Raw genomic sequence first — 24,804 nt, 5'->3', positions numbered from 1 at the left:
CTTCCACCAACTCCATATAACCTCATCACATTCCACATTGCTTCCCTATCAACTCTATCATATGCTTTCTCCAGATCCATAAATGCAACATACACCTCCTTACCTTTTGCTAAATATTTCTCGCATATCTGCCTAACTGTAAAAATCTGATTCATACAACCCCTACCTCTTCTAAAACCACCCTGTACTTCCAAGATTGCATTCTCTGTTTTATCCTTAATCCTATTAATCAGTATTCTACCATACACTTTTCCAACTACACTCAACAAACTAATACCTCTTGAATTACAACACTCATGCACATCTCCCTTACCCTTATATAGTGGTACAATACATGCACAGACCCAATCTACTGGTACCATTGACAACACAAAACACACATTAAACAATCTCACCAACCATTCAAGTACAGTCACACCCCCTTCCTTCAACATCTCAGCTTTCACACCATCCATACCCGATGCTTTTCCTACTCTCGTTTCATCTAGTGCTCTCCTCACTTCCTCTATTGTAATCTCTCTCTCATTCTCATCTCCCATCACTGGCACCTCAACAACTGGAACCGCAATTATATCTGCCTCCCTATCATCCTCAACATTCAGCAAACTTTCAAAATATTCCGCCCACCTTTTCCTTGCCTCCTCTCCTTTTAACAACCTTCCATTTCCATCTTTCACTGTCTCTTCAATTCTTGCGCCGGCCTTCCTTACTCTCTTCACTTCTTTCCAAAACTTCTTCTTATTCTCTTCATATGACTGTCCCAGTCCCTGACCCCACCTCAGGTCAGCTGCCCTCTTTGCCTCACGTACCTTGCGCTTTACTTCCACCTTTTGCTCTCTATATTTTTCATACTTCTCTATACTATTACTCTGCAGCCATTCTTCAAAAGCCCTCTTTTTCTCTTCCACTTTTACCTTCACTCCTTCATTCCACCATTCACTGCCCTTCCTCATGCTGCCTCCAACAACCTTCTTGCCACATACATCACTTGCAATCCCAACAAAATTTTCTTTTGCTAACTTCCACTCCTCCTCTAAATTACCAGTTTCTCTTACTCTCACCTCGTCATATGCCATTTTCAACCTTTCCTGATATTTACTTTTTACCCCCGGTTTTATTAGCTCTTCAACCCTCACTAGCTCCCTTTTACATCCACCTACTCTATTCCCCCACTCTTTTGCTACAACTAATTTTCCTTCCACCAAAAAATGATCAGACATACCGTTAGCCATACCCCTAAACACGTGCACGTCTTTCAATCTTCCCTAGCACTCATAAAAATACTGCAGACATCCTCAAAGACAAAATTAGTCACCCTTGAAGTGGCAAACATGCTGGAAAATGATAGAGAATTGATTATTATAGCTGCTAATATCCCAGCCAGAAAGAACTACTGTCCTCACTGACGGCTGATATCTAAATGGTTTATTACGGCAGGTAACTACGGGCCGGTTGTTGACACCTCGTTATAATCTTTAAGGGCTGTATTTTTACTATGTAAGGAACGATGGTTTGTAATTGTGCAGGAACAAATATGACTTTACAAAGATAATACACTATACAGTACAGTATATATTAAGATTCTGTTTCACAAGTTAATACAGTACAGTAGTTTAATATAATGAATGTGGGTCAATCATCCCAGTACATTCTTTTTCTTTAACCAATATTTAATACCTTCTTAAGGTTCCTGTTTTTCTTAAAAAGGGTCGTTATGAAGTCTGACATAAATTTATAATTATTATCATAAATGCTTATGAAAAGAAAAATGAGAAAAATTATTATATTGCTGCTACATTTCTCACCTATTATCATCCATCATAGTTGATGATGAACCCTCCAGTGGTAACCTCCATAAGGCAGCACCAAATTCCCCACAGTAATCTTGTGCTGTAAAACAATTATTAAAGATAGAGCGGATATTTTCTAAACATTTATCAAATCAGAATGAGATTTTTACAAACAAACCTTAACAAAAATTATTCTACATAAATCAATTCCAAATAACATAATTTTAATTATAATTCTTTCTTCATTTATATGCTGTACTCACCAGGTGTGTGCATATTACTTCTCTCTGAAAACTCCGTTTTAGCAACATTTACCCCTAAAACTGAAATTTTTCCATTTTCTGTCCTTTCAATAGAATTAAGGCTCTAGCAAAGTAATGAGACAATTTAATGGTTAATTTTAGGCAAGCCACAGAGCCTTTGTCTTTTCAGTCTTGAAGTCAAAACTATTCCCTATCCTCTTGACACCAAAAGTCAGTGGGAAGGAGGGTGGACATGTACTGTATATGAACTTCAGGTGAGTAAAGAAGTAAATCTTATTAGAATTATATTTATTTCAATAAACCTCACCTGATGTTGACAATGTTGACTTCCACACAATATTGGAGGTGGGTTGCCAGTCAAGGAGAGATAGATTGTTTATAGTTTTAGAATACAAAATAATCACAATTCTAGATTCACCTGTAGTCTAGATTGTTGGTAACAAACCATCTTAAGAAACATATTGATAATATGGGACTCCAGATTGTTTCCCTAAATGACTTTTTATCTCCTAATTACCTATCAACTGCATAAAATATAACTACAACACAAAGTAGTTAAAAGTAGAATCTTAAATTAGTCAAAACAGGTATTCTAATTTTAAGACCCTTATAAATGGGAACAATGTTGGAATTGGCTTATTGAGAAACTTAAAATTTTTGGTGATCAATCTATTCTGAAGAAGTGTTTTAATTCTACTTAGTTTTGAGCACTGTTCTCCTGTCTGGCCTTCAGCTGCTGATTCTCATCTCAATTTGTTGGACAGGAACTTAAGGTCTATTAGATTTCTTATTTCTGATCTAGATATTGATCACTAGTATCGTCATTCAATTAGTTGTTTATGCATGTTGCATAAGATTTTTCATAATTCTGACCATCCTTTACATTCAGATCTTCCTGGACAGCACCATCTTGTTTGTAATACTAGGTATGCAGTTAATTCTAATAGGCTTGCCTTGTCCATCATGAGGCTTAATACTACACAGTATTCTAGAAGTTTTATTCCAGCTGTGACCAAGTTGTGGAATGACCTTCCTAATCGTGTAGTTGAATCAGTAGAACTTCAGAAGTACAAACTTGCAGAAAATGTTTTTATATTGAACAGGCTGACATAAGTACCTTTTTATAGTTTATGTATGAAAGGTCTGCTTTAATGTTGTCATTGTTCTTAAAATATTATATTTTAATTGTTCATTACTTCTTGTAGTTTATTTATTTCCTTATTTCCTTTCCTCACTGGGCTATGTTTTCCTGTTTGAGCCCTTGGCTTATAGCATCCAGCTTTTCTAACTAGGACTGTAGCTTAGCTAGTAATAATAATAATAATAATAATTATAATAATAATAATAATAATAATAATAATAATAATAATAATAATAATAATAATAATAATAATTGATGTGGAAGGAAGTAAGATGTTAGGACTAAATACAGGATGAAGAAGTCAGCATGAGGAGATGGGGAGAACAGTTATCCTCCACTGACAGGAACAATAGTGGATGTTGTGGTAGCACGATAGGCAAGAACTTGTAAGCACGAGATGTGCTTAAATTACGTCCTCATATAAGTCCTGACAAGATCTGGCTGAAAACAGTACACACATGTATCTTATAACCAATCCTGGAATTATTTATCTATCCACAATAAGATTTCACATGATGATAAGCCTTAAACTGAAATAAGATTTCAAGAACATTCTCTATACCATTTTCTCACTTGAATATAGTATTTCCAATTTTATTTGTTCTTTGCTGGTGCATTCCTCAAGTGGGGGCACCTCAGTTAACAAGGCAATATTAATCTTCTCAATCCCTTAATTTTACAGAATTTACAAGTCTTTAATGTAGGTAATTTTTAACAAATTGATACTATCAGTACCATAACTGAACGTAATTTTATCTCAGTGGAACTTCATGCTAAGCAAAATCAAAGGTTATTATATCTCTTGATAATGTATTTTTGACATTACACTTTGTTATCCAAGCATGAATAGACTTCTGAAATACTGGTTAGTGTTTTTATTACGTTGTTAGGATAAAGAGCACCAATAGTTACAGGAGCACTTCGTGGAACCTCTTAAATCTAAAGAATACTGAAAGATTCAACAACTACCTTATAGCATGAAGTTCTGATTCCTTGCAAAGGGAGGTCTTTTATTTGGATATGGTCCAGTTGTTGTTGTTGTTGTTGTTATTTTTATTGTTGGTGATTTTGTTGTTGTTGGTGTTGTTGTTGTTGTTAAATGACAATTTGTCCTAAATTGCATTTTCCTAGCTATAAAATCCTGTAATCATTTAATATGACAAATTCGGAGATAATTTGTATTTTTCCTAACCATACAAACCTTTGCTATTTACATTGGGTTTACCTTTTAGCGTAGCTGAAATGGCGAGCCATTAGAATTTAACGAGGGTGTATTACCCCCGCGCTAGTTAGCGGGGGGGGTAGGGGAGTGGTATCTAACTACCCCTCCCCCCGTCACACACCGGTGAACTACTTCACTTCACTTAGAGGTAGGACTTGTCTTGGGGGACAGGGCTGGCAGGCAAATATATGTAAATAGCTAAGGTTTGAATGGTTAGGAAAAATACAAATTATCTCCGAATTTGTCATTTGTTCCGTAACCGAAATACAAACCACGCTATTTACATTGGGTGACTTACCCCTTAGGAAGGGTGGAAAGTCCCCAGCCATACTGGCTTTGGCTTTACCCGGGGACTCAGAATCCGAGTGAGTCGCACTCGAGAAAAGGAGTCCCTGCACCTCACAAGTTCCTTGCTCCGCAAGGAAACTTGTGGCCTACATAAGATTGTGTGTGAAGGAAGAAGTGTGACCCGTCCTAGGCAGTTGACCTGGAGTTCCAGAAGGAACTCTGGGTTAGAACGTTCCCAAAACCACCTCGTCAGGGTATGGGGGATGCGACAGTATTGACTCAATACTCGGAACACAAGGAAGCATGGTTTACCTGCAGAGGTTTGAGGTCAGCTATGCAGAGACCAAGATGCTGCTTGCCAGTAGAGGGGATGATGAAGAAAGAAGTAAGGGCCAGACATACTTCTTTCGTTCATGCAGACTAAAACCTGATAACAATGCCCTCAACCTTCTGCTACCTGTCCAAAAAGGAGCCTGAGGTTAGACCAGCTGTTGTGTAGCCACCACAGAGCGATAGAAACGTATCGATACTCCTGTGGGTCACGTCCTGCAGGAGGCGGGCTGCGAAGGTCATTAGACGCTTCCAGACTCCAGCTTGTAGCACCTGCGTCACAGAGTAGTATTACTCGAAGGCGAGGGACGTTGCGATGTATCCGACATCGTGCTGTAGGGCGACGTGACGGGGGAGGGTCTGGATTCAGGTCGAGATGAATGTCCTTGAGTCCGAGCTGAAGAGGTATACTGGTGACTCTCCCCCGTGTCCTTCTTGTGCTCCCAACCCGGCTGCACGTGAGGACAAACTGCAGCTGTTCCCAAAGATAACCCCTCGATTCCTTTACTGGCAAGAAGGAGAAGGTTTGGGTCATCTGATACAGAATGGTGACTCGAAATCTTGAAGGAATTGGACCGAAGGGCCGGAACCTCAAGATTCTAAGTCTAGCCAACAACTCAGGAGCGAACCTGAATGTTGCCTTCCCCCATTCCTTAGAAAGGGCGGAGTCGTACGAGACCAAGAAGATTGCTTACACACTGGCCGAGGCCAGAGTGAGCAGGAGCCCCAAGACGGAATACGATCAGAGGCCTGACGTAATGGGTCTTGAGAAGATCTCTTAAGGGACTAAAAAGTCCGAACCATGCTCCATGTTGGAGGTCACACTCCGACTGGGGGCAGGGACGTTTGCAGCTTCGCATGAGCGAGGAAAGGTCCAGCGGGAAGGAAAAAGTTTATTCCTTTCAGCCTGAAGGCCAGGGAAAGGCTGAGCGACAAGCTTCACTGCCGAGAGCGGAAAGGAGTTACCTCCCTCCGAAAAGCAATAAGTTTGTTATTGCTGGAGAAGAGGTATCTCTCCCACGACACCAACCACAGAAGACTCTCCACTTCGCCTGGTAGACCCCTGCGGATGACTATCGCAGATGACGCGACCTCCGTCCCGCGACTGTAGTGGGTTGTCTCTTTTTGAGGAGGAAGTGTAGTGTCTCCAGGCATGAAGCCGAAGCGAAGCCCCGCCTCGTGAAAGATGTTGCAGTGTGGTTGTTTGAGTAGCCTGTGCCGTGGGAGAAGCTCTCCCGGGAGTTCCATCAGGGGAAGCAGAGGGTCCGGAAACTGTTCCGCATATAGTCCCAGTGGAGCTCTCAGGGCCATCGAAAGGTTGACAGACAACCTGGTCTTGTTGAGACCCATTCTCAACAGACAATAAAGGAGGGAAGACGCAGGCGTCGATGTTGTCCCACCATCACCGGAATGCATCTTGCCAAAGAGTCTTGGGGTCTGAGACTGGGGGGAAGAACAGCGGAAGCTTGAAGTTCCAAGCTGTCGCGATCAGGTCCCCCGGCCAGGACTTGCTGGTTACTAAAGGCCAAAGACCCCCAGGTACACTCTATCTGCGAGGCTCTGCTCAGATAGTCGGAGAGAACATTCCTCTGCCCGGAATGAGCGAGCTGATAGTGGTATTGAGAGGATCTCAAATCATCTCAGTATCTCTACTGCAAGATGCGAAGGTATGAAAATGCGTCCCGTGCTGGTTGGAATACGCCAGTACCATGAAGTCGTCGCTCCGTCGGCAGGAGCTGTAGGATCTGTAGAGGGGCCAGACTACGGCCCCTAAGCCTGCCTGAATGATGGAGAGGTATCCTTCAGGTCCTGACCATAGGCCTGAACCGGAACATGACCCCCCCCCCCCCCCCTTTCCTTTGACGAGTCCGAGAACAGCATAAAAAATGTGGGGAAAGGACAAGAATATCCACTCTCATCAAGAGGTTCCATAGGTCAACACCCATTGCAGGTCTAAACGTTCCGCTGGTCCCATAGGGGCCAGAAAGTCCGGTTAATCGTTGCTTTGAAACCACCGGAACTTGGGCCGCCCCACAGGGAACTTATCCTGAGGCGACCGTTCGGGACTTTAGACGGGTCAATGAGGAAAAGAGACCTAGGAAACATTCCAAGGTAGGGCTGAAAGCTCTGCTTGACTGAGAACAGGTACTGCGACTCTCCTCAGCCTTGCCACAGTCAACTGAAGGGAAGGCTCGGAGGAGGAGGCAACAGCATCTGGCGTCCCCAGGCGGTCACCCATCCAAGTACCGACCAGACCCGACGTTGCTTAACCTCGCTGGACGGACGAGAAGCGGGGTTTCCAACGTGGTAAGGCTGTTGACTCAATATCATGGCTAGATATTCCAGATGTTGAGGCAGAAGTAGAGAAGGCTCCTAGCAAATTACCATGATCCCTCACTCATGGTAAGGATCCTGAAGCTTGTCCCGGCGTTGAAGAAGGTCGAACCCGAGCCTACCGGAGTTGACCAAACCTCCAAAAGGCGAAGGAGGCGGAAGCCTGCTCCTGAGCGGCCATGAGGAAAGCAGGGAGAGTTCTCTGGGGAAAAACCTGCGATGCCGCAGCGGGATCGCCACACCGCATCTTAAGTCTAGGCTGAATTCCAAGAGCTTCCTGGCAGATGGATGGAATGGAAACTGAAAGTACCCGTCCTTCCGATCCAGGGCCTAAGGAGGTCTGCCACCTCGTTACCAGTCTGATCGATTCTGCTGTTCCACGCTGGACGAAGTTTGTTCGACAAACTTGATCAGAGCTGAGAGGTCGACTACGGAATTCCCGTCTCAGATGCTTTCCTACGAGAAAGGATCGACTGAAGAAGCCGGGGGGTGAAGCCGTTGACGCCCCTATGGAGGACCTACTCCTAAGGCATGGATCATTCTGCCCAAACGGGCAAAACTCATGCCGACCCCATGGCATAGAGGTTCAGTGACACTGAATTCGCTGACAGAGACGGCAGGCGCGATATCCTTGGCTGATCACGGAGATCGTGCAGGAATTGGCATCGGGAAGCTGTTATCCGGATGAGTAACCTTAGGCATCCTCCCAGCGTGAGACCTGCAAGGGGAGGTTGCCAATCCTAGAGTTCGTGAACTCTGCCGCTCCCTCTAGGATTATGCCCCCCCGGGAGAGCCTCCCGTGCTACCTGTTCCTGACAGGAGGGGACTGCTATTGGATACCTTGTCTTAGCTGCCGTAGCCGGTCCGATAACTTAGGCCGACGAGGCTGAAAGAAAGAGGCGCTGGAGGCCTGCAGGGTCTAGAAGAAAGCGCCTTGGAGAAGTGAAAACGGAAGTCGACTTCCTCCGCACAACCGCTGTCCATGTCTCTGTCCTTGGGCACAAACAAGCTCTTCCCAAGGATGGAAAAGTGTCTGAGCTTGTCGACATCCACGGATGAGACACCCGAGAGGAAGCCCTCGGTCATTGCGTCTAGATGGTCCAACATCGAGCTTGCCCGCAAGTTCGAAACTTGGCGACGAAACGCCAAGGTGCTTGAGCCCGAGAGGAGGAAAGTACCCATGATCTTCCTGGAGCTTCCTTGTACAAAACCTCGGGTCACAACCGAGGAGGGAAAGGACCTGGTAAGCCCCTTTCACGAGATGGAGAAGAGGAAGGGGTAAACCAGTCACCCCTTGGCCGACGGAGAAATCTCGAACGGAAAGCTCCCTGGCAAAACCCTTCCAGGGAATGACGAGGAAGGGCTAACCCAGGTTCTGGAAAGAAGAATGTTGCTCAGACCTCCCTGAAGATTCTTCCTGCTCTTGCATGTGCCATGCTCTGCGTTTACGGGGTGAGGACCGTGTTCTGGAAATACGCTCCAGAAGACTCGCCAGGCTGGCCATGTTGCGAAAACTGTTGCTGACATAAACAGCACAATAAATATTATTCACACATTCTTAATACATACATAACTTGTTCCAATACTCATTCTGCAACTGGAAAATGTAAGCTGTGCTTCCTTGTTTGTAACAAACATACTGTAATTCTAACCTAATTAGGTAATATTTTTTTTATTTTTTATGTCAATTCGATGAGGCAATGATTCAATTAAATTTGTTCTGTAATTATTATAATTCTATCCTCTTCATAGTAGTTTCCTAGATAAGGATATTTTGATATTACATTCTACCACTTCTGCTGTTATTAAGTAGTTAAAATACAATGCCCAGTCAAAACACATGAGACCTAGCATAAACTAAGATTTATGACAGCTGATGCAGATCACCCAAACAGTTATGCTAACGAGCAAGATTCATTTTAATAAATAACAAATACGGACTCCTTGAATTCCCCTTTTTTTCAGTAAGGCATGACTGGGGAAAATGATTAATTGAAAAATGATAAATTTGGAATTAATTTGTATTTTCCTAAAGATAAAAACCTGGAGCTATTTATACGGGATATTACTTTCAGCGTACCTGAAAGACGAGAGATATCTACCCCAACCGCATGTTAGCGGGAGGGGTGGGGGTTAGCCGGCTACCCCACTCACTCACACACCTGGGCTGAGGTCCTACTTTGCTTGCAGACAGGACTTTCTTGTGGGATAGGTGCTGGTAGGCCAATCTGTATAAATAGCTCCACGTTTGTATCGTTACGAAAAATACAAATACTAAATTTGTCATTTGCTCTGTCACTCGATACAAACCCTCACTATTTATAGGGGATGACTTACCTCTTAGGAGGGTGGAAGTTCGTACCAACTGGTTCTTGGCATTTGACCAGAGGTTCTCTCCTTACGATAAGGAATGAAAATCGTACGAACTCTGCACCTCAAAATAATTATCGTGCTCTGCACAACTAGCGGCCTATGCAAGCTGTGTGTTTGTGACACTAGCAATGTGATTTGTTCTAATAATAGGATCTTCAAGTCTTAGGAATCTTAGAGTACTTAGACTTTACTCAATCCCCACTGGCTAGAGATACTGAGGATGCAACATGTATTATTTCTTGACTAGGTTACACAAGGAAAATGGATCTTACCTGCAAAGAGGTGAGGTCAGCTGTGCCGAGTACCATGGTGCTGATTCACCAAGGGAGGAGAAGGTGAAGGAAACAAGGAGGCCAGTTATTTTAACTCAATCACCCCAGACTAATCTGGGTAACTGCCGCCCTCAACCCTCTGCTACTTGTCCATCAAGGAGCTTGAGGTGTTTAGACCACTTGTTGTGCAGCCACCACAGGACCAATGGAAAATGTTTTCATGTTCCTGTGGGTTACATCTTGCAGGTAGTGGGCGGTGAAGTTCATCTGATGCTTCCACATGTCCGCTTGCAATACCTGCGCCACAGAGTAGTTCTTTTATAACCAATCCTATAGGGCCTGAATCTAGGATCTGCTACCCCTGGATTTTGAGTCTTGGCAATAAACTCAGGGACGAATTACCTCTATCCCTCCTCTTGAAGGGGAGATGTCGTAGGATAGACCATATAGTTCACTAACTAAGCCAGAATGAGTAGGAACACCGTCATTAGAGTAAAGTGGCAATCTAATGCCTAGCGTAATGGTTCATAGGGAGCTCCCTTCAGAGACTGAAGAACTCGAACCACGTTCCAAGGAGGAGGTCTAACTTCTGACTGGGGGCAGGTAATCTCATAACTCTGTATGAGGAGTGTGTTCCAACAAGGAGGAAATCTCTACTCCCTTCAGTTTAAAGGCAAGACTCAAGGCTGAAAGGTAGTCTTTTACTGCTAAAACCAAGAGGAGCATTTCATCCCGAAGGAATACAGGGATCTCCGCTATTGTTGGAATTGAGGTATCAAGGGGAGAGATACCCCTTCTACGACACCCACCACAGAAAACAGACCACTTAGCCTAGTAGACTGGTGCTGAAGGGTGTCTGAGATGTTCAGACATCGTTTCCGCAACTCGTTGCGAAAATACTCTCTGAGTGAGGAGATGCTGGACAGTCTACAGGCATGAAATCGAAACGAAGCTATGGCTTTAAGGAAGATATTGGTATGTGGTTGTTTGAGTAGCCAGTGTCGTGGAGGAAGTTCCCTCGGAAGCTCTGTCAAGAGCTGCAGAAGGTCCGGGAACCACTCTTCATGATGCCACAGTGGAGCTATTAATGTCATTGATAAGTTCTTGCTTATTCTGACTTTGCTGAGGACTTCTCTCATCAGACAGAATGCTGGAAATGCGTACATATCAATGTTGTCCCACCGTTGTTGGAATGTATCTTACCAGAAAGCCTAAGGATATAGGACTGGGGAGTAGTAGAGCAGGAGATGGAAATTCAGGGCCATCGCAAACAGATCCACAGTCAGGGAACCCCACAAAGTCAGGACTTTGTTGGCTACTAGATGATTCAAAGACCACTCAGAGCCCACTACCTGAGTCACTCTGCTCAGATTGTCTGCAAGCACATTTCTCTTGCCTGGAATGAAGCGAGCGGACAGGGACACCGAGTTGTCTTCCACCCATCTGAGTTATCTACTGCTAGATGGCACAGGGGCTGTGAGAAGGTACCACCTTGCTCATTTATATAGGCTACTACCTTGGTGTTATCGCTCATCATAATCATGGGGTGGCTCCCCAGGAGCTGGTGGAATTGACTGGAGGGCAAGGAAGGCTGCTCTCATCTCTAAGAGATTTATATGCTGGTACCTTTCTGATTTGGACCAAAGGCCGGAGATGGTGTGGTGCAGCATATGGGCCTCACCCTTCTTTTGATGCATCCAAAAAGAGCATCAGTTCCGAGGGAGGAACGAGAAGATCGACCCCTTTGTGGAGGTTCTCGTCTGCCACCCACCATCCTAAGTCTGTCAGTACCTCTGACCTTGGTTGAACCTGGGTGTCCAGGGAATTGCTTGCCTGACTCCCCTGGACTTCAGATGCCACTGGAAGGATCTTATCCTCAGGCAACCATTGGGTACTAGATGGGCCAGGGATGATAGGTGCCTTATGAAATGCAACCAGCTCTGGGTTGGAAGCTTTTCTCGTCCTTAAGAAGGGCCCTTTTAACTTCCTCAGCCTCTGAATTCTGACGTCTGATAAAAATGCTTTGTGCTTTTTGCTGTCTGCTATTATGCCTAGATATACCAGTCTTTGAGAGGGGAGCAGATGTGACTTCTCGAGGTTAACTATGATCCCCATATCTTTGCAAAGCCTCAGAAGCTTTTCTCGGTGTTGAAGAAGGGTAGACAGAGTATGCTAGAATCAGCTAGTCGTCCAGATATCAAAGGAGACGGATGCCAATTTTTTGAGCCCAAGATGACACTAAGGTGAACAATCTCGTAAAGACCTGTGATGCTGTGGAAAGACCAGAAACACAGCACCTTGAACTTGTATTGCTTTTGGTCAAACATGATCCTTAGATACTTCCTTGAAGACGGATGGACTGGGATCTGGAAGTATGCGTCCTTGAGGTCCAGTGTACACATGACGTTCTGTGGTCTTATCGCTTGTCTGACCGTGTCCGTTATCTCCATCTTGAACAAAGTTTGTCTGACAAATTTGTTCAAGGCCAAGAGATCGATAACTGGTCTCCAGCCTCCAGATGCCATTTTCACAAGAAAGAGTTGACTGAAGAACCCTGGAGACCTGTCGAGGACCTCTTGGAGAGCCCCCTTCTCCAACATGGTCTGGACTTCGCCTCGAAGGGCCAGCTCTTTCACGGATCCCTTCGGGTAGGAGTTTGTTCGGACTGGATCCCGAGTCAGTGGAGGGAGAGATTGAGTGAATGAGACGTGATACTTTGAAAGAATCACCTCGACCGTCCAGGGCTCAGCCCCGAGCTGCAGCCACCTTTGCCAGCGGCTCTGCAAGTATCCCCCCATAGGTGGACAGGTGGGAAGATGCCCGTCCTAGCGGAAGCGGCCTCGGCCAGTTTCCCTATTACCTCTTTCTACGTAAGGACCTTGACCCTTTCCAGTTGTCCTGAAAGGGCTTATTAGACACCTTCTGCTGTTGTTGTTTAGGAACCATAGCCCTATTTGTCAGCAGTTTGGGTGGAGGTTGTTTATTTTGTGCCAGAGATTGGTAGGGCTGTGATGTCAAGGCCCTCTGGAGGCCTTATTCCATGGGGAGAGAGGTCTTTCCTTGAAAGCGGCTCCTGCTAAAGCCGACCCTCCGGAACTCCTAGAGCCTGATGGAGGAGAGGAACCAGGGAGGAGAGAAGCCAACAGAAGAATCCTTGGGATGCCACCCACAGATTGAGAACAACTTGTCGCACTACACTAAACAGTGTACTCAACCAGGGGTCTCTACCACCTGTGGAGCTGGCATGAGGATCCCTTGGGTGACCAGAAGCCCTAGGTCCAGGAACCTTAAAAGAAGGGTTAGCTTCCTTACCTGGCAAGTGAGGCACCGGTCTAATCGCTGAGGGTTTTGCTGGGTGCTGATCCCTCGAAGGGGTGGTTTGCTTCTATGTCTACTTCAATCGTCTGCCACGGGTCTACTCGCAATGGAAAACATCACCACGCTCCTCACACAGGGGGAGCTGATCTCCTAGTGGGTGACAATCCCTTGGCGACAAGTGCTTGCAAACCTGCTGCAAGGGGACCAGGGAAGTCAGTCTTGGGGACCAATGTGAGGGCAAACGGCGAGGTGGCGAGGGGCGGCGAGGGAAGCCTTGACGAATGCCTAAAAGGCAACCGAGAGAGATGTGAACTCTCGGAGAGAGACACTGGCGCTTAATAGGACAGCTCTGACGAGTGACACTCAGGTGTCTGCCGATCTCACAGATCGTCACGTATCAAGTGAAGGTCTCTCCGAAGAGAGAGACGATCACTCATTCCCTGATGGGAAGGTGGCGATAGCTCCTCCAAAGATGAGTGACAAGATGGTATTGGGTCACAATCAGCTGACGCATAGCGAACAGCTGGCGAGGCCCACACAGCTGCTGCATAGCGAGCAGCTGGCAAACCATGCGCAACTGTCAAAAGATGTGTAACAGGCGAGTCACATGTAGCTGTCGCATGGCAAGCACCTGATGAGTCACACATAGGTGCCGCAAAGCGAGCAGCTGATGAATCATGCACAGCTGACGAATGACAAGCAACAGAAGAGTCGTGTGTAACTGACGACTGGGGAAAAGCTGACGCATGACGGGAACCCGAAGGCTTAGCGTTATGAGAACCCGAAGGAACTTCGTGATGAGAGCCTGGTGGATCGGGGTTTTGGTCCGTTGATGGACTGAATAGGCATCTCCTTACTGCGGGGAGGGGGGGGGGGCCCCAAGGGTGATAAGGAGTTAAAAACTCCTCCACAAGACGAACCCCCAAAGGGGAACATCTAGCAGGTTCCCCCAAAGAGGGAGCCAGCTCGGTTTCTGTGGGGGATCTCACTCACGGACGAGACAGATGGCCACCCGAAGGAGAAACCTGCCTCTGATTTTGCTCTTTCCCAGATGGAGGAGTCGGCTCTGGGGGGGAAAGAGCGCCATCATTGGCATCAGCAGCAAACGGAGACAGGAAGTCCAAACGGGGGGCGGTGCCAAGGTTGTCCGGTGCTGTACCCAAAGGAGAAGAATCCACATCCAAGAAAGTCGGAGTAAGCTTTCTCTTAGCACCCAGTTGAAGGAGCTCATACAGAACCTCCTTTGACAGGGAATCAGGAAAACCCAGCAATTACCACATCTGGGAAATATCAGAGAAAGCGCAGGCGCTCCCCAGGGGAAGCGGCGGAACCGTTTCTCCAGATGAAACGGTACCGTCCCTCAATCCCCGAAGTTGACCTCGGATTAACTGGCCTGCGCTGCTACTCGGCCATTCCCTGGGGAGACCGACTGAGGAGCAGCTTCGGGGAAAGATCTGGAAGTTAAAGAAAAAGTCTGAGATTTTGTTGACTTCGAGGAAGACCCCGAAGGCAGAGAATCTCTTTTGGACTTCTTCTTTCACCTATGCCCGAATCTCTCCCACTGGTAGGCAGACCACTCTCGACATTCGGAACAAGTATTGTCCCAGTCACAACGTCGTCCTTGGCACTATGGACACAGATGGTGCAGATTCTTCTCAAGGGCGGACATAAAGGTACCGTAGGAGCAGCCTTCAAGCCCAGGACACATGTGCATGAGGCCGACAGAAGAGCACACACACACACACACACACACACTGAAAAGAAAAAGAAAATTAAAGCAGAAATAGTAAATATCTAAAAAAGTCAAATGGCAAGTTAAGGAGGGAGAGAATGGCAACGTGCGAACTCTACATGTGCCAAAACCAAAGTGGAAGCTCAGCCCAGGTGTGTGAGTGACCGGGGTAGCCGGCTAATCCCCACTCCTCCCGCTAACTAGCAATTGGGGTAGTTATCCCTCACTAAAAGTCTTATGGCTCATCTTTATGCAAAAGTTGCATGCAATCAAGAATTCAGCTGTCAAATTTCCAGAAAAATTGATAAACATCATAAAAAATATTCACGTATCATAAATCAATATATTACTATAATCAAGCATCTGAATACAAATGATTTTTTTTAAATCAAGTAAAATACAAGGCATCTATTTAAGTCTCAAGATGTCATGTAATACTTTTCACATTAATACCGCATACAGTAATCACATCTACACTACAACTATTCTGATGCTATCAAGAATTACTGCTCATGGTAAGCAAGCTACTTATGGCTTTTATAAAATGTATTCTCCCCCATACACATCTTCAGTCCTGCAATTAGTTCCATAACAAAAACTGTAACACTTACTGTTATTGTAAACAGTAGCAATCAAATGCACACTCTGTGGAGCACCAACAATTTTCCAGACCTCCCCAGCCGGATGCTCGAATGTCTGTTTTGTTACCAAGCTTGTATCATCATCAAACTCAATGAGTTGAACCTGGTAAGAGGGAAATCAAATGGTAAGAAATTCTAAAATAAGACACTTTGGAATTAAAAGGGTTATAATATATTCTGGCTCATGTAACGTAAAAGAAATCATGACTTTAAGGAGAAGACATAACTACTATTTTGATGTAAAGGGATAAATTACTAACGTCATTGTCTAGAAAAATTCTTTGAAAACAGACGTAAAAGAGACAGGAAAAACAGAGTAAAGTATCATGGTAATTTTCTAATATCTCTTTAATAGAACATGAAATCATAAGTTTCTTCCAATACTTAAATACTAGGGAAAGTCCACTTTTATGTATTCCACAGTGAAAGGGATATAATAAAGATCACAACTGATTGGCCCCTCACCTTACAGTTTAAACTCATGGGTTACGTGAGTACAAAGTATTATTAATGGTTAAGTTACAACGCTAGTTGGAAAAGCAAGATGGTATAAGCCCAGGGGCTCCAACATGGAAAAATAGCCCAGTGAGGAAAGGAAATAAGGAAATAAATAATCAATATAAGAAGTAATGAACAATTACAATAAAACATTTTAAAACCATTAACAACATTAAAACAGATATTTCATATATGAACTACAAAAAGACTTATGTAAGCCTGTTCAACATAAAAACATTTGCTGAAAGTTTGAACTTTTGAAGTTCCACTGATTCAACTATTGTATCCGATTAGGAAGATCATTCCACAACTTGGTCACAGCTGGAATAATACTTCTAGAATACTGTGTAGTATTGAGCTTCATGATGGAAAAGGCCTGACTACTAGAATTAACTGCATGCCTAGAATTACGAACAGGATGGAACTGTGCGGGAAGATCTGAATGAAAAGGATGGCCAGAATTATAAAAAAAATCTTATGCAATATGCATAATGAACTCATTAAACAACGGTGCCAGAGATTAATATCTAGATCATTAATAAGAAATTTAATAGACCGTAAGTTCCTGTCCAATAAATCAAGATGAGAATCAGCAGCTGAAGACCGGACAGGAGAACAATACTCAAAACAAGGTAAAATGAAAGAATTGAAACACTTCTTTAGAATAAATTGATCACCAAAAGAATTAAAACACTTCTTTAGAATAAATTGATCACCAAAAGAATTAAAACACTTCTTTAGAATAAATTGATCACCAAAAATCTTAAAAGATTTTCTCAATAAGCCAAATTTTTGGGCAATTGAAGAAGACACAGACCTGATGTGTTTCTCAAAAGTAAATTTGCTGTCGAGAATCAACCCTAAAATTTTAAGAAAGTAATACAATGCTGAGATCTGGATGTTGAGGAGCCCCTGTCCTTGACCTACTTACAATCATACTTTGAGTTTTGTTAGGATTAAACTTCATACCCCATGATTTGCTCCATGCAAAGCCAACAAATGCAGATCCAAGGGCATTTGCCCTGATGCATACTCCCCGGGGACCGAGCTATGGGTGTATGCCAAGGGGCGGCCGCAAAAGTCACACTCTCTGAGGAGACCAAAGCAGCTAAAGACTTCTTCAGTGCCTTCTGCAAAGGCTTATCTTACTTCTTTCCCTTTAGGACAAATGCCTACCATTGCAGAAGACTCCATGACCTTCACTTGGTGCATGGGGATGAGCGCTTAAAATCATGCCCCTTACAAGAGGCACAGAGGGAGTGTAGACCTACAGATGGTTTAAGGCTGATTCAGAAACCCGTTTTCATTCTGATAGGCAGGCCATCGTTTAAGCGGCGTCTAGCTTTCTTACGTGTATTCAAATGCAACTGTTCACACGACCCGTCAGATTGACGGCGGCCCTCGGTCGTCAGCTGCCCGAGTCGGCTCAGCTTTCTTCACAAGAAACCCCGGCCGGTTTGACAGCTGTTAGCCACCAAATCAACGGGTGGATGATGGTTCGCGTGAACGAAGACCCATATCATACCCGTTCATTTTGTGGGCTGCAACCCTGACTTTTCCTCTTAAAGTCATAGAGAACAGTTAGTTCATTGTAGATACCATAGATGAGAAGTTAATTGAACTTGTGCGAAGGTATGAGTCCTTTGACATGGCAGACAAAAAGTATAGTGATAAATTACATGACCAAAATACATTATTATTCTTATTATTATTACCATTTTCTTTATTATTATTATTATTACTAGCTAAGCTACAATGCTAGTTGGAAAAGCAAGATGCTATAAGCCCAAGGGCTCCAATAGGGAAAAACAATCCAGTTAGGAAAAGAAATAAGTAAATAAATAAACGATATAAGAAGTAATGAAAAATTGAAATAAAATCTTTTAAATACATTAACAACTTTAAAAGATATTTGATATATAAACTATAAAAGGACTTATGTAAGCCTGTTCAACATAAAAACATTTGCTGAAAGTTTGAACTTTTGAAGTTCTACTGATTCAACTACCCGATTAGGAAGAACATTCCACAACTTGGTCACAGCTGGAATAAATCTTCAAGAGTACTGTGTAGTATTCAGCCTCATGATGGAGAAGGCCAGACTATTAGAATTAACTGCATACCTAGTATTACGAACAGACTGGAACTGTTCTGGAAGATCTGAATGAAAGGATGGTCAGAATTATAAAAAATCTTATGCAACATGCATAACGAACTAATTGAACGATGGTACCAAAGGTTAATATCTAGATCAGGAATAAGAAATTTAAAAGACTGTAAGTTCCTGTCCAACAAATTAAGATGAGAATCTGCAGCTGAAGACCCGACAGGAGAACAACACTTGAAACAAAGTCAAATGAAATAATTAAAACACTTCTTCAGAATAGATTGATCACCAAAAATCCTGCAAGACTTTCTCAATAAGTCAATTTTTTTTGCAATTGAAGAAGACACAGGCCTAATGTGTTTCTCAAAAGTAAATTTGCTGTTGAGAACACACCTAAAATTTTTTAAAGAGTCATACAAAGTTAGAGAGATATTATCAATGCCGAGATCCAGATGTTGAGGAGCCACAGTCCTTGACCTACTTACAATCATACCTTGAGTTTTGTTAGGATTCAACTTCATACCCCATAATTTGCACCAAGCACTAATTTTAGCTAAATCTCTATTAAGGGATTCAGCAACCACAGATCTACATTCAGGAGATGGAATTGATGCAAAGAGAGTAGCATCATCTGCATATGCAACAAGCTTGTTTTCTAGACAAAACCACACGTCATGTGTATATAGTATAAAAAGTAATGGGCCAAGAACACTACCCTGAGGAACACCAGATATCACATTCCTATACTCACTATGGTGCCCATCAATAACAACTCTTTGCAATTTATTACTTAAAAATTCAATAATGATGCTAAGAAACAACCCACAAGCCACAGTCCTTGACCTACTTACAATCATACCTTGAGTTTTGTTAGGATTCAACTTCATACCCCATAATTTGCACCATGCACTAATTTTAGCTAAATCTCTATTAAGGGATTCAGCAACCACAGATCTACATTCAGGAGATGAATTGATGCAAAGAGAGTAGCATCATCTGCATATGCAACAAGCTTGTTTTCTAGACAAAACCACACGTCATGTGTATATAGTATAAAAAGTAATGGGCCAAGAACACTACCCTGAGGAACACCAGATATCACATTCCTATACTCACTATGGTGCCCATCAATAACAACTCTTTGCGATTTATTACTTAAAAATTCAATAATGATGCTAAGAAACAACCCACTCACTCCCAACTGTTTGAGTTTGAAAACAAGGGCATCATGATTAACACGGTCAAATGACTCTCCACTCAAGTGATTGGAGAGGCATTAAATAAAACAAATGAGTTTATCATAATTTTAATATTTTTGGAATGGTTTAGCAAGTATAATATAGTTGCAATACTTTTTTTATCTACATAGTTAATAACCAACATCTTATAATGTCAAAATTAATGTGACAGAATCTAAGTAAACAATGAAAACCGTGCGCACGTAAACCGACCAGGAACGTCTCGTGTGAATGTACAACATTTCGACGCCATTTATCCACCAGCCTGCCTATCGGAAAGAAAACAGGTTGTCTGAATCGGCCTTTACTCATAAAACAGTTGCTGCAGCCACCCTTCCCCAACCAAGTACGAACATCTTGCTTCTTAACTTCCATCACAATTAGTCCAACAATGCGTTCACTTCCAGCAATAGAAAAAGAAAATAACAAAAGTTTAATAAGAAGCCGTCAGTACACGTGTACTCATCCTCGGAGAAATCAACAGTGAAGCTATTACAGCTGGGAAACGGGGCAGGGTTCCTTGCACGCACCCTTCCTCTACTGGTTAACCACTCGTTATTAAGCTCTAACAACAATCTCCAGCTCGTAATGCATCAATCTCCATAATTAAAGGACGAGGGTTTGTCTCACGTAGGTACAAAAGGATATTTGAAATCAAACAGATAAAAGCTGCTTTGCCAGAAAAATTTGAAAGTAAGGTAAGATGAGCAAAATTTGTTTCTATAAACATTTATATAAGGAGCATTACTTGGGCACATTTCCTTTCACTGAATAAGTATAGATTTCTGAAAATTGTAAAAAGGGAACAACCAATTTTCACATGCAAAATAATAGCCCCTGATTCTCATTGTGTACCATACTGCAGCTATGCAACAATCTTTCTACTGAATATAAATGGAATCTAAAGCTGTGATAGGGTTTATAATGTGACCATGTACTGTATAGTCATCAGAACCTCCTCAAATGCCAAGAGGTAGTAGGTTGGTCAGGGCACCAGCCATCCTTTGAGATACTACCGCTAGAGAGTTATGGGGTCTTTTGACTGGCCAGACAGTACTACATTGGATCCTTCTCCTAGTTACAGTTCTTTTTCCCTTTTGCCAACACACACATATACACACACACACACACCGAATAGTCTGGCATATTCTTTACATATTCTCTTCTGTACTCATACACCTGACAACACTAAGATTACCAAACAATTCTTCTTCACCTAAGGGGTTACTGCACTGTGATTGTTCAGTGGCCACTTTCCTCTTAGTAAGGGTAGAAGGGACTCTAGCTATGGTAAGCAGCTCTTCTAGGAGAAGGACACTCCAAAATCAAACCATTGTTCTCTAGTCTTGGGTAGTGCCATAGCCTCTGTACCATGGTTTTCCACTGCCTTGGGTTAGAGTTCTCTTGCTTGAGGGTACACTCAGGCACACTATTCTATCTTATTTCTCTTCTCTTGTTTTGTTAAATTGTTTATAGTTTATAAAGGAGATATTTATTTTAATGTTGTTACTCTTAGAAATTTGATTTTTCCCTGTTTCCTTTCCTTTCTCTTCCCTGTTGGAGCCCCTGGGTTTACAGCATTGTGCTTTTACAACTAGGGTTGTAGCTTAGCAATTAATAACATTAATAATAATAATTCATGATTTACTATCAAAGACAAATGACAGCTTGCATGTCACTTAATTCAATCATGCCTTTTGCTGTCCCTCACTACAACAGTCTTCACTGGTACACTACATATAGAATTAAAGGATCTTTACAGCTTTCTGTTCACCCCAAGCTGCAGATTTATCTTCTTTCTACTTTCATCTGTTCCCTTTGGTGCCATACTTAGCTGTCCGGCTTCTTGAACTTGCTCCAATTCTTTATCAGGCCACAAAAACTTTTTGGCTAAGCCTTGTGAAAATCTCTTAATATGACTAAAGTAAATCTCTAACAATAATTACCACTTACAAAGTAACTACAGGCAATCCACTCACCTGATTAACTCTTCTCAGAGACTGGGTTCCTACCAAGAAATTAATCTTCTCTGTTTCAGCCGTATGAGCTGCAAGTGCCCTTGCCTGCAGAATAAGAAACCAAAGAGATATTTCATAAATCAGAGAAATAATAGTTATGCTTTTAAATAACACTCACTACAATTAAAAATCTTTACCTACATTTACAAACTGACTTTGAAATACATAGTACAATGGTATCTCAGTTAATGAGTACCTTTGAATACCAGCAAATGAATATATGAGCACACAAATTTGAATTGGGTTATGAACCTTGCATCAGTCTGCAAGCAAAAAATTTAACTCTGTATAGCCATTTTTTGTATGCACTAATGAGATTTGATTTGATTTGAAGATCTCTGGCATCCTGATATCGAAGGTTATTGATGCCGATATCATTTATTATAAATAAAGATTAAAGATTAAAAGAATATTCAATTAAAACCAGAGAAGTGAATATGTTATAAAAGTTAAAATAGCATTAAGAAGACCTGCTTCTGATAAAATCTAAAAATGTCTCTAGAAGAAAATATGTTATAAAAGTTAAATAGCATTAAGAAGACCTGCTTCTGATATAAATTTAAAAATGCCACTAGTATTGTATGACACATCATGTCCAAGGATCTTGGCATGGATGAACCTGACATCTTCAACAAGAGCCTCAAACAGATAATCTATTTCTTTCAGTGCTATAAGAGGGGCATTCAGTCAACAAATGCCTCACTCTCAAGGGTGTCAAACAGTTGTCGCAATATGGTTGGTGTTGGCCAGCCAGCAGAAACTTGTGTGTCATTCGAGTGTGACCAATATTGAGACAACAAAGAGTAGTCTCTCATTTTCGGGGCATCCCACTATACCTCCAAGGGGATATACCAATCGATATTTCTCTCATCTTATTTTCGCTTAAACTATCCCAATGCTGTTGCCAATTGTAATATATAGAATTCTTAATTGCTGGTAAAAAATCATTACAAACAATGGGAGACCTTGGTATCAACTCGGCTGCAGCACTCTTTGCCAGTGACTCTGCCTCTTCATTTCCAGACACACCTACGTGCGCCGGAACCCAGCACAATCGAACTGTTATACCTTTCAGGCCAATATTAAAAGCCACTCTAAAATCTTTGAAACTAAAGGGTTACTAGAATTAAAACCTTCTAAAGCTTGAAGGACACTTCTTGAATTACTATAAATGGTAAAATTGCCCTCCTCTTTTAACGCTATTTTCTCAATAGCGGATAGTATGCCCTATAATTCAGCAGTAAATATGACAAATACATAGATAATTTGTATTATTCCTAACATTACAAACCTTAGCTATTTATTAGGGGTATTACTTTCGGCGTAGCTGAAATGATGAGCCATTAAAGTTTAGCGAGGGTTAACAACCCACACCGCTAGTTAGTGGGGGTAGGGGGGGATAGCTTGTTACCATTCCCACTCACACGCCAGTGATTTAGCTCACTTTGCTTGGAGGTAGGACTTCAAGGGGGACAGGGCTGGCGGGCAAGTTTGTATAAATAGCTAAAGTTTGTATCATTAGGAAAAATACAAATTATCCATGAATTTGTCATCTGTTCCGTAACTGGGATACAAACCTACGCTATTTATCTAGGAGTGACACCCATTAGGAAGGGTGGACGTCCCTGCCAATCTGGCTTTTGGCTTTACCTGGGGGCTCCTTATCTGAGTATGTTAGTACTCAAAATAAGGAGTCCCTGCGCCTCGCTAAAACCTTACTACGCAAGGTCCGCGGCCTACGCAAGCTGTGTGTTGAGATATTTAGAAGTGTGACTGTCTAAGTAAAGTTATTCCAAGTCTTTTTGTAGGAAAAACTGTTGTAACCAAAACTATCTCAATACCACCTCGCCAGGCTATGGGGACGCAACAGTATTAGCTTATTACTAGGTACACAATAGAGCATGGTTTACCTGCAGTGGTTTGAGGTCAGCTTATGCAGAGAACCCAAGATGCTGCTTTTCCCTAAGAGAAGGGAGGATGAAGAAAAGAATAAGAGCCAGTCAAATCTTTTCATTCACACAGACTAAAACCAGGTAACAGTACCCTCAACCTTCTGCTACTTGAGGTATACAACCAGCTGTTGTGCAGCCACCACAGGACAGATAAAGATCGTATCGAGTTCCTGTGGATCACGGCTTGCAGGAGAAAGGTTGTGAAAGTCACCTGGAGCATTCACACCCTTGCTTTTAAAACCTGCGTCACAGAGTAATCTGCTTAGAAGGGCCAGGGGTATGACATTGTGAGTCGACATGTTGGATAAGGATCTGGATTCAGGGTGTAATTGATGACCCTGTGAATCCAGCAGAGAAGATGTTTTGGTGATCCTCCTTTTGTCTCTCCAAGTGCTGATGACAAAAGAAGGGACCCGGGTGGGCTGTTGCCGTTCTCTTGAGGTAGAGCCTCATACCTTACCCCCGGTACAGTAACAGATGATCTGGATCGTCAGTTACTGAGTGGAGACTTGTGTAGGATACGTCACCTCTGGAGACTGTCTGGCAACATACTCGGGGACGAAACTGAACGTTGCCTTTCATCCTTCTCATTAACGGGCATGTCGAAAGAGATACCATGAAGTGTGTAGGACCACTGTCTTCTAAACCAGGTGAAAATTTGTTGCCTGGTGAAGTGGAACGTAAGGAGGTCTCCTAAGAGACCGGAGAACTTGAACCATGTTCCAAGAGGGTCGTCTGAATTCCGACTGGGAAAAGGCAAGTTGTAAGTCCGCATGAGTTAGGAAAGATCTAGCGATGAGGGGATGTCCCTTCCTTTCAGTTTGAAGGCAAGGCTCAAGGTTGAGTGATCGTCTTTACCTGTCGAAAAGGGGGGCCTTTTCCTCTTGCATATACTCGAGGATTCCGCTATTGCTGGAATAGAGGTTTCGAGTGGAGAGATATGCTTTCCCATGACACCAACCATAGAATATGTTATACTTTGCCTGGTAGACTGATGCTGAGGAATTCGTCAGATATCTATACAATCTCTTCGTAACTTATTGCGAAAAGCCTTTTGTGAGAGAGGAGGTACTGGGTAGTCTCCAGGCGTACAATCATAGCAAAGCTATAGCTTGTGGTAGATATCAAAGTGTGGTTGTCTGTGACGTGGAGAGGGTTCTCTTGGAGGCTCTATCAGGAGCTGCAGAAGGTCTGGAAACCGTTCTGCGTAATGCCATAGCGGAGCTATGAGAGCCCTTGAGAGGCTAACCGATGTTCTAGCCTTCTTAAGTACAATTCTCCAGACAA

The 24,804-nt window shown here is 42.9% G+C and overlaps 1 protein-coding gene and 1 pseudogene across 3 annotated transcripts in view; both read right to left on the bottom strand.

Annotated features, from left to right (window-relative positions):
* LOC137615249 (EARP-interacting protein homolog) overlaps positions 1 to 24,804 on the bottom strand; it is a 131,276-nt gene that overhangs the window by 63,127 nt on the left and 43,345 nt on the right. For all 3 annotated transcript variants that reach the window (XM_068344971.1, XM_068344970.1, XM_068344969.1), the window contains 3 exons: positions 21,527 to 21,610; positions 15,675 to 15,807; positions 1,806 to 1,890 (listed from right to left, as the gene is read on the bottom strand). In XM_068344971.1, coding sequence (XP_068201072.1) covers positions 1,806 to 1,890; positions 15,675 to 15,807; positions 21,527 to 21,610 — 302 coding nt within the window. The remainder of the gene's footprint in view (positions 1 to 1,805; positions 1,891 to 15,674; positions 15,808 to 21,526; positions 21,611 to 24,804) is intronic.
* Positions 7,237 to 7,355, bottom strand: LOC137615553 (5S ribosomal RNA; annotated as a pseudogene).

This window comes from Palaemon carinicauda, chromosome 21, assembly GCF_036898095.1.
Source record: "Palaemon carinicauda isolate YSFRI2023 chromosome 21, ASM3689809v2, whole genome shotgun sequence".
Classification (NCBI taxonomy): Eukaryota; Metazoa; Arthropoda; class Malacostraca; order Decapoda; family Palaemonidae; genus Palaemon; species Palaemon carinicauda.
The sequence above is the reverse complement of the archived record's forward strand: the minus strand, read 5'-3'. Positions and strand labels throughout refer to the sequence as shown.